Source organism: Sorex fumeus, unplaced genomic scaffold (assembly GCF_029834395.1).
Source record: "Sorex fumeus unplaced genomic scaffold, SorFum_2.1 ptg000122l, whole genome shotgun sequence".
Taxonomy (NCBI): Eukaryota; Metazoa; Chordata; class Mammalia; order Eulipotyphla; family Soricidae; genus Sorex; species Sorex fumeus.
The window spans coordinates 39566136-39577926 of NW_026606179.1; the positions used below are offsets into that span (position 1 = coordinate 39566136).

At 57.9% G+C, this 11791-nt stretch overlaps 1 protein-coding gene across 1 annotated transcript; it reads left to right on the top strand.

Moving 5' to 3' along the window:
* Positions 1-230: 230 nt before the first annotated feature.
* On the top strand, positions 231-11478 carry ADGRG5 (adhesion G protein-coupled receptor G5). Its single transcript, XM_056136112.1, has 12 exons — positions 231-237; positions 944-1027; positions 1355-1421; positions 1829-1990; positions 2627-2732; positions 3452-3568; positions 5045-5200; positions 6460-6575; positions 6772-7040; positions 7993-8110; positions 9020-9297; positions 11378-11478. The coding sequence occupies exons 1-12, from the start codon at positions 231-233 to the stop codon at positions 11476-11478; spliced, it is 1581 nt and encodes a 526-aa protein (XP_055992087.1).
* The last annotated feature ends 313 nt before the right edge of the window (positions 11479-11791 follow it).

The following is an 11791-nucleotide window of genomic DNA, read 5'->3' on the forward strand; positions in this document are numbered from 1 at the left end:
AATCACTCCAGGTGGTGCTCAGGGGACCCTATGGGATGCTGGAGATTGAACCCAGGTTGGCCACGTGCAAGGCAAACGCCTTCCCCACTGTACTGTCACTCTGGGTCCTCTTAGTTCATTTTAAAAACCAAAGAAAATGAGGGTAGAGAGGAACAAATCCTTGCCGAAAGTCTTGGTTGAAGCCAGGGGCCTGCGGATGTCTTGCCCCACAGAGAAGCCCTCTTTGAATGATGTCGGGTGAGTCCTAGGGCAGGCATCACTGCGGAGTCAGGGACCCAGCTCAAGGGGACCTGGCTTCAGGCAGAGCAAGGCCCTCGGCTTGCTGAGCCTCAGTGTCCACATCTGTGAGATGCAGGGGTGAGGGTGGGGCAGAGACCTCTGTGAGATGTGACCCCATCCCTACACGGTGCAGTGACCCCTGCCCACCACAGTGCAGCAACCCCCGCCTACCATGGTGCAGTGACCCCTGCCCACCATGGTGCAGTGACCCCTGCCCACTGCGGTGCAGTGACTCTGCCCACCATGGTGCAGTGACCCTGTCCACCATGGCACAGTGACCCCTGCCCACCATGGTGCAGTGACCCTATCCACCACAGTGCAGTGACCCCTGTCCACCACGGTGCAGTGACCCTGTCCACCACAGTACAGTGACCCCTGTCCACCACGGTGCAGTGACCCTGTTCACCACAGTGCAGGACTCCTGTCCACCACAGTGCAGTGACCCTGTCCACCATGGCACAGTGACCCCTGCCCACCATGGTGCAGTGACCCTGTCCACCATGGCACAGTGACCCCTGCCCACCATGGTGCAGTGACTCTGCCCACCATGGTGCAGTGATCCTGTCCACCATGGCACAGTGACCCCTGCCCACCACAGTGCAGTGACGCTGTTCACCACAGTGAAGTGACCACTGCTCACCCCGGTGTGGCTGTGTTTCCCCAGGTGGCACACGCGGGTCCGGCATGGATCTCTGCCACATCGTCTTGCTCTTCCTGTGCCTCGGAACTGCCCAAAGTGGGGGTCGGGGTAAGTGGCTCTTCCAAAAGGAGTGAGTGGGGGCCTCAGCTGGCTGGGGTGGGAGGGGCGCTCAGGGGCTGGGAGAGGGGACCCCTCCCAGACAGAGGCTGAGGCCTGATGCTTCCCCAGGCAGGAGCCAAGACCCCCAGGAACTGATGAACGAAATGGAGAACATGGACAAAAAGTTGAAGGGACGAAAACTGGGACGGCTTTCTGGTCTGTGAGTCTGGGGGCTCCCTGCTCGCCCACCCAGAGCCAGCCGCCCCCTGCTTACCTCCAGCTCCCCCCTGCATCAGGCGCCAGGTCCAGTGTGAGCTCACACCTTCCCGCATGCAGCGCACGCGGAGTCCTTCCTGTGGGGCCTCACGCGACACTGGGGATTCCCGCGAGGGGACTATCCACGGTGGGGCGCTTCACCACAGAGGCCAGAGCCAGGGCCGAATTGGGGTGCTCTGAACCTTTTATCCGGGCAAGGACACTAAGAGCCTGAGAGTCTGGACTCTCCAGGGGTCCGGGTCTCAGAGCTCTGGGTGAGAGGCCAATGCTGAGCAGGCTAGGAAAGTACCGAGATTGCGGGACATCTCTCATAGTCAGCAGGGAGCAGCCAAGGAGGGCTTCCTGGAGGAGGTGGCAGCAAAGGTACCAGAGCTGACTGGGAGAAGGGAACATGGGGGAAGGTGAGAGCTAGCAGGGACTCCATGGACAAAAGACCAGCGGTAGCAGTGACCGGGTGTGTGGAGGGAGGCCCTGCTGTCTCAGCCCATCTTGCCCCTGCCGCCTCTGGACTCCGACCCCCTCTCTCCTCCTCAGTTACATCCAAAGCCTAGCGGGGAGCCTGTTGAACGTCAACCTTCAGGGCTCCACCCACACCTTCAAGACAAAGAGAATCCAGAGTGTGGCCGTGGACCTGTCCTGCACCAACTTCACAGGCCTCTCTCTCGCTACGGTCAGCAGCAGACGGGCCTCACCCTAGCAATCCCCTTGGGCTTCAGGAGTGGGTTTCTGGGTTCCAGGACTCGCCCCCAAACTCCAGGTCCTGCCCTATGGGGAGGAGAGTTGCTGTCTCTAACCGTGGGTGAGAGACCGGAAGGGGGGGTCTCTGAGAGCCCCCGAGGGTACCTTTATTATTTTTTAAAATTTATTTTAATTAAATTATTATTTTGCTTTTTGGGTCACACCTTGCAATGCACAGGGGTTCCTCCTGGCTCTGCACTCAGGAATTACTCCTGGCGCTGCTCGGAGACCATATGGGATGCTGGGAATCGAACCCAAGTCGGCCACGTGCAAGGCAAATGCCCTGCCCGCTGTGCTATCATTCCAGCCTCCCTCCCCCGAGGGTACCTTTAGCAGGAGAAGAAGCTGGCCCCTGAGGGGCTGGGAGCCAGGATGCTCCACCCTTGGGCCCCTTTTGGGCGGGGTTGGTGACCGCTGTCAAGGCAGGGCAGGAGCCTGGGCTTGGGAGACACAGAAGTTGTGCAGGACCCAGGAGGAGCGGGGTAACACGCGGGTGGGGGTGGGGATCACGAGGGTAGAGGCCCTGGGGTGAAGGAAGGGGGGACAGTGGTGGCCCAGCCTGTGACCCCCCACACCCATACAGGACCAGGCCAGTCATGCCGTGGACTTCCCAGCCGAGGTGGCCCGGAATGCCTGCCAGGCCGGTCCCCAGAAGATGCGTTTCATCTGTATCTACTTCTTCATGTCCTTCTTCTTCCAGGTCAGAGACTTGGGCGGGAGAGGGGGCATGCCATGGAGGCATGCCACGGCCAGGGGTCAAGGGAACCTGCAGCTTGCTTGCTGATTTGAGCACAGCTCAAGCTGGTGGCCGTCCCTCTCGGGGCATCGCTGAGTGGACTGGTGGGAGGGGGGCACTTGGAGTGGGCAAAGGGGTTGGAGGAAACCTGCTCTGGGCCTGCTGATTGATGACTGTCCAACTCTCTAGAACATTCCACCCAGACTCAATCGCCACCCGAGGCGGGTTATGACCCTCTAGGACTTCACAGGGTGGGAGAGGGGGTGTGCTCAGGGCGTCCCAAGTCAGGATGCTCATGGAGAAGGCACCGGCTTTGCCGATGAGCTGGGGTCTCAAGGAGGCCGGGCAGAGATGGAGACGAGGCAAGTGAGGCCCGCGGGGGTGGCGGTGACAGCTTTGGGAGGGGACAGTGGATCCTCAAGGCTGGGTCCGAGACTGGAGAGAGAGCACGGGGGTTAAAGCACTTCTGTGCCCCTGACCGAATGGGGTTCCATCCTTGGCAGCACCTCTGGTTCCCCCAACACTGCCAGGATTAGGGTCAGGGGCGGCCTCTCCGAAACCCAGCGAACAAAGGCTGGGATGGGCGGCCTGTTGCTGTCCTTATCCAAGCACGGGGAGCTGCCGTGGGCGTCCTGGGTCGTCACTCAGGATCTCCTTGCATCTGCTTCTGCCCATCCTTCCAGTCTGAGAGCAAAGCATCTCTGCTGAATAACTATGTGCTTGGTGCCCAGCTGGGCCGCGAACATGTGAATGGCCTCATGGAGCCGGTGGACATCCGATTCAGCCACAACCAAAGCCTGGTACTCTTGGGGAGCCCCTCCTCCGTCTCCATCACCCCTTCTCCCCGCTCCCTTACTCACCCACCCCCACCCTGCCACCCTCGACCCCCTGCATTGATCTGGCCAGACCTAGGTCCGGGGAACCCGTCTTAGACACACACTCTGGAATCTATCCCCCGTAGAAAACTCCCGTCAAAGAAACAGGAGAAAGACACTGCACTCGGAGCCTGCAGCGGGCTTCCTGGAGCTGAAACGCATCATAAGCCAGGGGGCTTGGAGTGAACCCGGTGGGGTTTGGAATGTCTCCCGGATGACTCCAGCTTCCCCCGAGGCTGGACCTAGGGCGCCGAGAGCGCCTTCATGACTTGTTCTCGAGCCGGTCAGCAGTGGTCCCTCTAGCCTCTGGCTGAACCATCTGCCCTCTATCCCAGCAGCCTCCTTCTCACCAGGCAGGGGAGGAGAATCTCCTCAGTCTAACAGTCCTGGGTACCCATCCCGGCCCCCGGGGGATGGGATGTGCTGATTGGCCAGGCTCAGGTCATGTGGCCTGATTTCTGGCGCTGCCATTGGTGGAGGGGCGGTGGAGGGGCGGGTCCTCGAATGAAGAAGGGCTGTTATGGGCACAAGTCTGATGCCTGAAATGCGTCTGGCCCTGATATTGCTGAAAAACCCCAGAGCCTCTGTGCTCCTAGTCCACCTTACCCAGACTCCCTCACCCCCACCCCCGGCCTCTGAGTTCTTCCTCCTCATTTCCTACTCCCCGTGGAGTCGGGCCTGGACTGGTGCTGCTCGCCCTGGGATTGAGAGGAGACTGGACAGCGGGAGTCTCTCTTGTTTGTTTGGTTTTTATTTTTTGCTTTTTTTTTCTTTCTGGGGTCACACCTGGCGATGCACAGGGGTTACTCCTGGGTCCTGCGCTCAGGAATTAGTCCTGGCGGTGCTCGGGGGACCATATGGGATGCTGGGAGTCGAACCTGGGGCAGCCGCGTGCAAGGCAAACGCCCTACCTGCTGTGCTATCGCTCCAGCTCCCTCTCTTGTTTGTTTTTATCCTGTCGCTTCCCTTTGCACCGATGCTGTGGTACCAGCGGAGGGAGGCTTGCACACCTGGGTTGTGGTGCTCAACTGAAGTTGCATGTGTGCTCATGTGCCCATTGCAGTCAATGGGCTTGGGTAGTGTTCCCATGTGCCACCCTCGACGGCTGGTTACAGAGCACCTACCAGAGAGACCAGAGATGGGCGTTGTCACCTTTGGATTGTCTATGGTTCTTGTGAGGGACCGAGGAATACCTGACCCCATTTTGCAGAGGAATAAACTGAGGCTCAGAGAAGCTCCAAGACAGCCTTCAGTCACCCTCAGAGTCCTGGGGAATGTTGACGAAGGGCCAGTTAGTTGAGTCTGTTAGACCTCATTGCATTCAGACACTGCCCCCTCCAACCCCCCTCCCTGCTCCCCTGCACCCCTTGGGTTCCACCCAACTCTAGTATCTCCCCCCAGGAACGCTACACAGTAACCTGTGTGTTCTGGAACGAGTCCAAAGACAGCCAAGACTACTGGGGGGAGTGGAGCCCCGAGGGCTGTGACACCGAGCTCTCCTCCCAGTCCCAAGTACTCTGTCGCTGCTACCACCTCAGCTACTTTGCAGTTCTCATGGTAAGTGTGCGTCTAGCTGGTATGTGTGTGTGTGTGTGTGTGTGTGTGTGTGTGTGTGTGTGTGTGTGTGTGTTGGGGGGGCGGGGAACAACCATGCCATGGACAAAGGTTGATACAAGGGACAGAACATCCAGCTCAAATGGGCTTTTTTTTTTTTTTTGCTTTTTGGGTCACACCTGGTGATGCTCAGGGGTCACTCCTGGCTTTGTTCTCAGGAATTGCTCCTGGCAGTGCTCAGGGGACCATATGGGATGCTGGGAATCGCGCCCGGGTTGGCCGCGTGCAAGGCAAACACCCTACCCACTGTGCTATCACTCCAGCCCCTCAAATGGGCTTTTGAGAAAAGAAAGCAACGGCCCAGAGAGAGAGAGAGAGAGAGAGAGAGAGAGCGCACAGAGGTTCGGTGCTTGCCTTGTGTTCAGCCTCCCTGGCTTTGCTGTGCAGTACTGCCAGGAGTGACCCCTGAGCACCCCGGGGTGTGGCCCCCACAACTTCCCCCACTGTAAGGACCCCAGTCTTGGTTTGATTCAGGAGCTCTGTGGCGCCCGGATCCTGTCTCACCATTGTGTCCTTCTGATGGGAAGTGCTCCAGAGTCCTTGGGGCAAGACTTCTGGCAGTACCAGGCTAACTGGGCTGGAGGGTCCACTGCTGGGACCTAGTAGAGCAGCACCACCTGGGCCCAGCGGTGCTAGGGACCCCCAGGGCCATACCTGGCAGTGCTGGAAAGGGGTCATGGAGTGCGTGGAACCCAGGTCCTGTCCTGGCACGTGCAAATCATGTTTCCTTGACCCCGGAGCTGTGTCCTGGCCCTCAGACTTGTGTTCGCTTTGGGCTGGTGGGGGGATGTCTCCCCCTGGGGGAGTAATGACACCTCGAAGCTCTAGACTCCTATCTGACCGGCATTTGGGCTTAAAAATGAGCTTCCCTTAACCCAAGACTGCCAGAGACTTGCGTGGAGTCTCATTGGCTCATGCATGACTCATGCCCGCCCCTTGGCCAATCACCAGGCGGGAGGAGGGCGGGCTCTGGCCAGCCAGGCTGGGTGCTCCTGACCACATGCAGGGGAGACTGCTGGGGGGAGCCTGTGCAGAGAGGGAGGGAGGGCGGTCCTCACAGCTGAAGGGGGGTGGTAGTTGCGGGGAGTGGCGCTGTCACATGGCCGAGACGATGCTAGGATGGCAGGGCAGTTGCCTGGGAGGGAGCCTGGACGCGGACGCGCGTCTAGTGCCCCTCCCCCATGCCCCCTTCCCTCCCGTAGCAGCTCACCCCGGGCCCCGTGGAAGTGCTCGAGCCTCTCTTCTACATCAGCATCGTGGGCTGCAGCATCTCCATCGTGTCTTCGCTGGTCACGGCGCTGCTGCATTTCCGTACCAGGTTCCCCGGAGGGGGGGAGGAGTTGCACAGGACCCCGCTTCTTTCCCAGAGGGGGGAGGCTTTGTCAGAGGGTGGTGGCCGGGTGGCAGGACACCGGCCTTGCTGGTGGCCGTTGACCGCGTGTGTGTGTGTGGGGGGGGGGTGGCACTGCCCGGGGGTGTGCCCAGACCACGGAGGGCCACGCTCGCGCCCGCAGGAAGCAGGGTGAGTCCTTGACGAGCATCCACATGAATCTGCACGGCTCCGTGCTGCTCCTGAACGTCTCCTTCCTGCTGAGCTCGGTGCTGGCCACATACCAGGAGTCCGAAATCATGTGCACGGTCCTGGGCGCCGTCCTGCACGGCGCCCTGCTCAGCTGCTTCTCCTGGATGGCCATCGAGGGCTTCAACCTCTGCATCCTCCTGGGGCGCGTCTACAACAGCTACTTCCGCCGCTACGTGCTCAAGCTCTGCGTGGTGGGCTGGGGTGAGTGCCGCCCCCCACCCCTGGGTGTCCGGAGGGCTCCAGCCAGACTGGGCGTCCACCCCCACCTGTCGTACCTCATCATCCATAGGACCGCTGGCCGCCCTCCCTGCCCACACCCAGCGCTGCTCCCCAAGTCACGGGCTTTAGCCCGGCCGTCCCTGTCCTCACCTCCACCATTCCCAGCTCTGTCATCACCCTCACCTCCTCCACGCTGCCTCCCGTAGATCACCTCCCCTCCGGCTCATCAACGGTGTCACCGCCATGGCTTCCTCCAACACCTCTCCTCCATCCCACCTTCACGATCACCCTCTCCTCCTGTCCACCTCCACACGTTACCTCCGCCCACCTCCATGACCACCTTCACCTCCACCATGTCTGCCCCTCCTACATATCACTTCCTCCTCCACGTCTAGCTCCTATGAACCACCTCCCCCTTTACCTCCATCACCTCTACACCACCATCACCTCCGCCATGGATCTGCCCCCCCCCTCCCCGTCCACATCACTCCATCACCCTTTTATCACTGCCACTTCCCCCCTACCATGGCCCCCTCATGCACCACCGTGTCTGGTCTCTCTGCCACCATGCTAGCCCCTCTAGCATATCTTCTCTCCTGCCCCTCCAAGCCTTTGCCCCATTGGCTCCCAGAGAGAGAGGGAGAGGGAGAAGGCGAGAGGAGATGGGGAGGGGGTGGGGGAGGGAAAAAGGGGAAGGGGGAAGGAAAGGGGGAGGGGAGGGGGAGGGAGAGTGAGGGAGAGAGGAGGAGGAGGAGGAGAAGGAGAAGGAGGTGGAGGAGGAGGAGGAGGAGGAGGAGGAGGAGGAAGGGGAGAGAGTGGTACCCATTGCCTCGGCCACTACCAGCCCACCAGGACCCTGCTGCCTCAACCTCCCCTGGATGGGGCACGGGCAGCTTTGGGCTGGCCCAGATCCCCTCCGGTCTCCGCTCCCCAGGGCTCCCGGCCTTCCTGGTGCTGCTGGTCCTTAGCATCGAGAAGTCCGCGTACGGGCGCTACATGGTGCCCTTCACCGACAGCCAGGGCAACAGCTCTGCCTCCCGCAATGTGTCCCTGTGAGTGTGTCCGGTGGGGGGCTGTCCTGGCTTGGGACAGGGTGTGTTGTGTGTGTGTGGGGGGGTGGTGGTGGGGAGGTGCTGTGCTTCCAGGGGCTGAGCCACACCCCCACTGGGACCCCAGTCTCCTGGCTCCACCATCCTGCCCTCTGTGTCCTTGGCAACTTTCAATTTTTTTTTGTTTTTTTGGCCTTTCTGATAACAGCACCTGACAGGTGAGAGGTGACGAATTCTGAAACACAGCACTGATTTTAAAGGCTGCTGAACCCAGAAACCCGCCAATCCCCTGGCTTGAAGGTGGCTAAATCACACTGCCCAGCTGTCCCTGGCGGGCATGACCACCCCCAACCCCTCGGGTGGAGTCTACGGCTGCTGTGTCAAGGTCTCCCCCTGAAGCCGGTGGTGACAGTTGCAGGCATCGGTTCTGGGTTCACGGTCTCAAGTCTGACCTGGCTCACGTAGTTGTCCAGAGCCTCAGTTTGCTCATCTCTAGGATGGGCCCATGCTGTGTCAGGCTTGTTGAGTCTCTCTGAGGACCATGCGGGCTGATGCACAAAAGCACACGGTACAGAGTCTGGGGAACTGTGGATGGCGCCTGTCTAGAAGGGACTTCAAGACCCAAGGGAGGTCTCAGACCAAGGCGGGCTCAGACCACCAGTTCTCTGCAGCTCCCTCCTTGGCACTGTGGGTCTCTGCTCCTCAATCCGCTCACAGGGGCGCCCCCTGCAGGCAGTGATGTGCAGTGCCTTGGAGTGTGAGTGGTGCCCAGTGGAGCTTGGAAGGGGGCGACTCAGGAACCACAATCCCCGCCGTGCTGCACAGTGGCCCCTGGGCAGGGCTGCGCGGCCAGGGTCTGGGCGGGGGGACTGTGAACCCCTGTGGGAGTCACTGGGCTGCCACTGTCCGCAGGTGCTGGGTGTGCAGTCCCAAGGTGCACGCCGTCCTGGTCATAGGCTACGGGGGCGTCACGTGCCTCTTCAACCTGGTGGTGCTGGGCTGGGCGCTGAGGATCCTGCACAGGCTGCGGGCCCAGGAGCAGGCGCTGGGTGCACAGGCCCGGCGGGACGCGGTCACCGTGCTGGGCCTCACCGTGCTGCTGGGCACCACCTGGATCCTGGGCTTCTTCTCCTTCGGCGTCTTTCTGGTGCCCCAGCTCTTCCTCTTCACCATCATCAACTCGCTTTATGGTAAGTCGGGGGGTGATGAAGGGTGTGGGGAGATCAGAGTGTGTGAGTGTGTGAGAGAGAAAGAGACAGAGACAAAGACAGAGAATGTGTGTGAGAGGATGTATGTGAGATAGTATGTGTGTGAGAGAGGATGTGGGAGAGAGAATGTATGTGAGAGAGAATGTGTGTGAAGGAGAATGTGTGAAAGAGAATGTGTGTGACAGAGAATGTGTGTGAGATAGTATCTGTGTGAGGGAGAATGTGAAAGAGAATGTGTGTGTGAGAGAATGTGTATGTGTGAGAGAGAATGTATGTGAGAGAGAATGTAAGAGAGAATGTGTGTGAGAGAGAATGTGAGAGAGAATATGTGTGAGAGATTCAGTCTTGGGAGATTATAGGAATCCAGGAATTTATCCATTTCTTCTAGGTTCTCTTGTTTTGTGGCATAGAGACTTTCAAAGTAGTCTCTGATGATCTTTTGAATTTCTTTGGTTTCTGTTGTGATATCCCCCTTCTAATTTCTGATTTGGTTTATTAGGGTTCTCTCTCTCTCTTTCTTTGTGAGTCTATCTAGTGGTTTATCTATCTTGTTTATTTTCTCAAAGAACCAGCTCTTGGTTTCATTGATCTTTTAGATTGTTTTTTTTTGGGGGGGGGGTTTCCATGTCGCTGATTTCTGCTCTAAGTTTTATGATCTCTTTCCTTTTGCCTGGTTTGGGCTCCTTTTGTTGGTCCTTTTCTAAGATCTTGAGCTGTGAAGTCAAATTGTTTATGTGGGCCCTTTCTTCCTTCCTGAGAAATGCTTGCAGAGCTATAAATTTTCCCCTTGACACGGCTTTAGCTGCATCCCATAGGTTCTGGTAACTCGTGTCTTTATTCTCATTTGTTTCCAGGTATCTTTTGATTTCATCCTTGACTTCCTTCCTGACCTACTCGTTGTTCAACATTGAGTTGTTTAATTTCCAGGTGTTTGATTTGGTTCTCCGTGTCTGTGTGTGATTCACTTATATCTTCAGTGCATTGTGGTCTGAAAAGATTGTTGATACTATTTCTATCTTCCTGATTCTATCGAGGTATATTTTGTGGCCTACCACATGGTCTATTTTGAAATATATGTGTGAGAAAGAATGTGAGAGAGAATATGTGAGAGAGAATATGGGAGGATGTGTGTGAGATAGTATATGTGTGTGAGAGAATGCATGAGTGTGAGAAAAAGTGTGTGTGAGAGAATGTGTGAGAGAGAATGAATGTGAGAGAGAATGTAAGAGAAAATTTGTGTGAAAGGGTGTGAGAGAGAATGTGTGTGAGAGAATGTGCGTGTGAGAGAGGATATGTGTTTGACAAAATGTGTGTGAGAGAGAGAATGTGTGTGAGAGAATGTAAGAGAATGTGTGTGAGAGAGAATATGTGAGAGGGAATGTAAAAGAGAGAATGTGTGTGAGAGAGAATGTGAGAGAATGTGTATGAGAGAGAATGTGTGTGTGAGAGAATGTGTATGAGAGACCAAGGGTGGGAGAACTTCAGGGAGGTCTCGAGGGTGGGCTCAGACCACCAGTTCTCTGCAGCTCCCTCCTCGGCTCTGTAGGATCTCCTGTAAGAGAAAATGTGTGAGTGTGTGGGGGGGGGAGGGGGGCTGGAGCGATAGTACAGTGGGTATGTCTTGGTCTTGCATGCATGTGACCTACCTGGGTTTGATCCCCAGCATCCCATATGATCCCCTGAGCACTGCCAGGAGGGATTCCTTACTGCAGAGCCAGGAGTAACCCCCAAGCATTGTCAGGTGCGGCCCCCAAAAATCAAAACAAAACAAAAAGAATGTGTGTGAGAGAGAATGTGCGTGTGAGAGAGAATGTGTGTTTTTGAGAATGTGTGTGTGTGTGTGTGTGAGAGAGAGAGAGGGTACTAAGCCCACAGTCAGCTAGCAGCCAAACTGGTCTGGGGTGGTGTTGCCTTGGAGTTTGCACTCCAGGGGTTCACTGAGAGCTCCCCACAACTTTCCAGCCCTTCCCTGTGAGGGGATCTGAGGATTCCTCCTGCCCCCTCCCCACCCCCCACCCACAGGAGGCCCTGATGCTCCAGCTGACTGGCCCTGTCCCCACAGGTTTCTTCCTCTTCCTGTGGTTCTGCTGCCAGAGGTGGCACTCGGAGGCCAAGGCCAAGACGGAGATGGAGACGGTCAGCACCTCCCGGATTATTCAGTAGCCCAAACCTCGAGGCCTCAGCCACTGTCTCATGCCAGCTTCTGCCCCCAGAGGTGTTGTCCAGCTGCTGACACTCGAAGCCCGCCGTGCCCTGCGGGGACCCGGCTCCCTTTGAGGCTTCCCCGGGCTGAAGGGGCCTTGGCTTTTTGCTCTGGGACAGACCTGACCCACCATGGGGTGAAGTGGGTGCAGCACACCCTCCTCAGTGCCGGGCCCCGCCGGCCTGGAGTCAGGAGCGCGCCTTCGAATAGACTCAAAACCCTGCCCTGACCTGTCACTTCTCAAGGCTGTTGGCCTCCGGGGCGGGGATGGCA

Bases quoted from the DNA above. Each gene is read 5' to 3' on its own strand.
- ADGRG5 (XM_056136112.1), top strand. The intron at 1,422-1,828 runs GTGGGGCGCTTC...TCTCCTCCTCAG, and splicing joins CCGCGAGGGGACTATCCACG to TTACATCCAAAGCCTAGCGG. The intron at 8,111-9,019 runs GTGAGTGTGTCC...CACTGTCCGCAG, and splicing joins GCCTCCCGCAATGTGTCCCT to GTGCTGGGTGTGCAGTCCCA.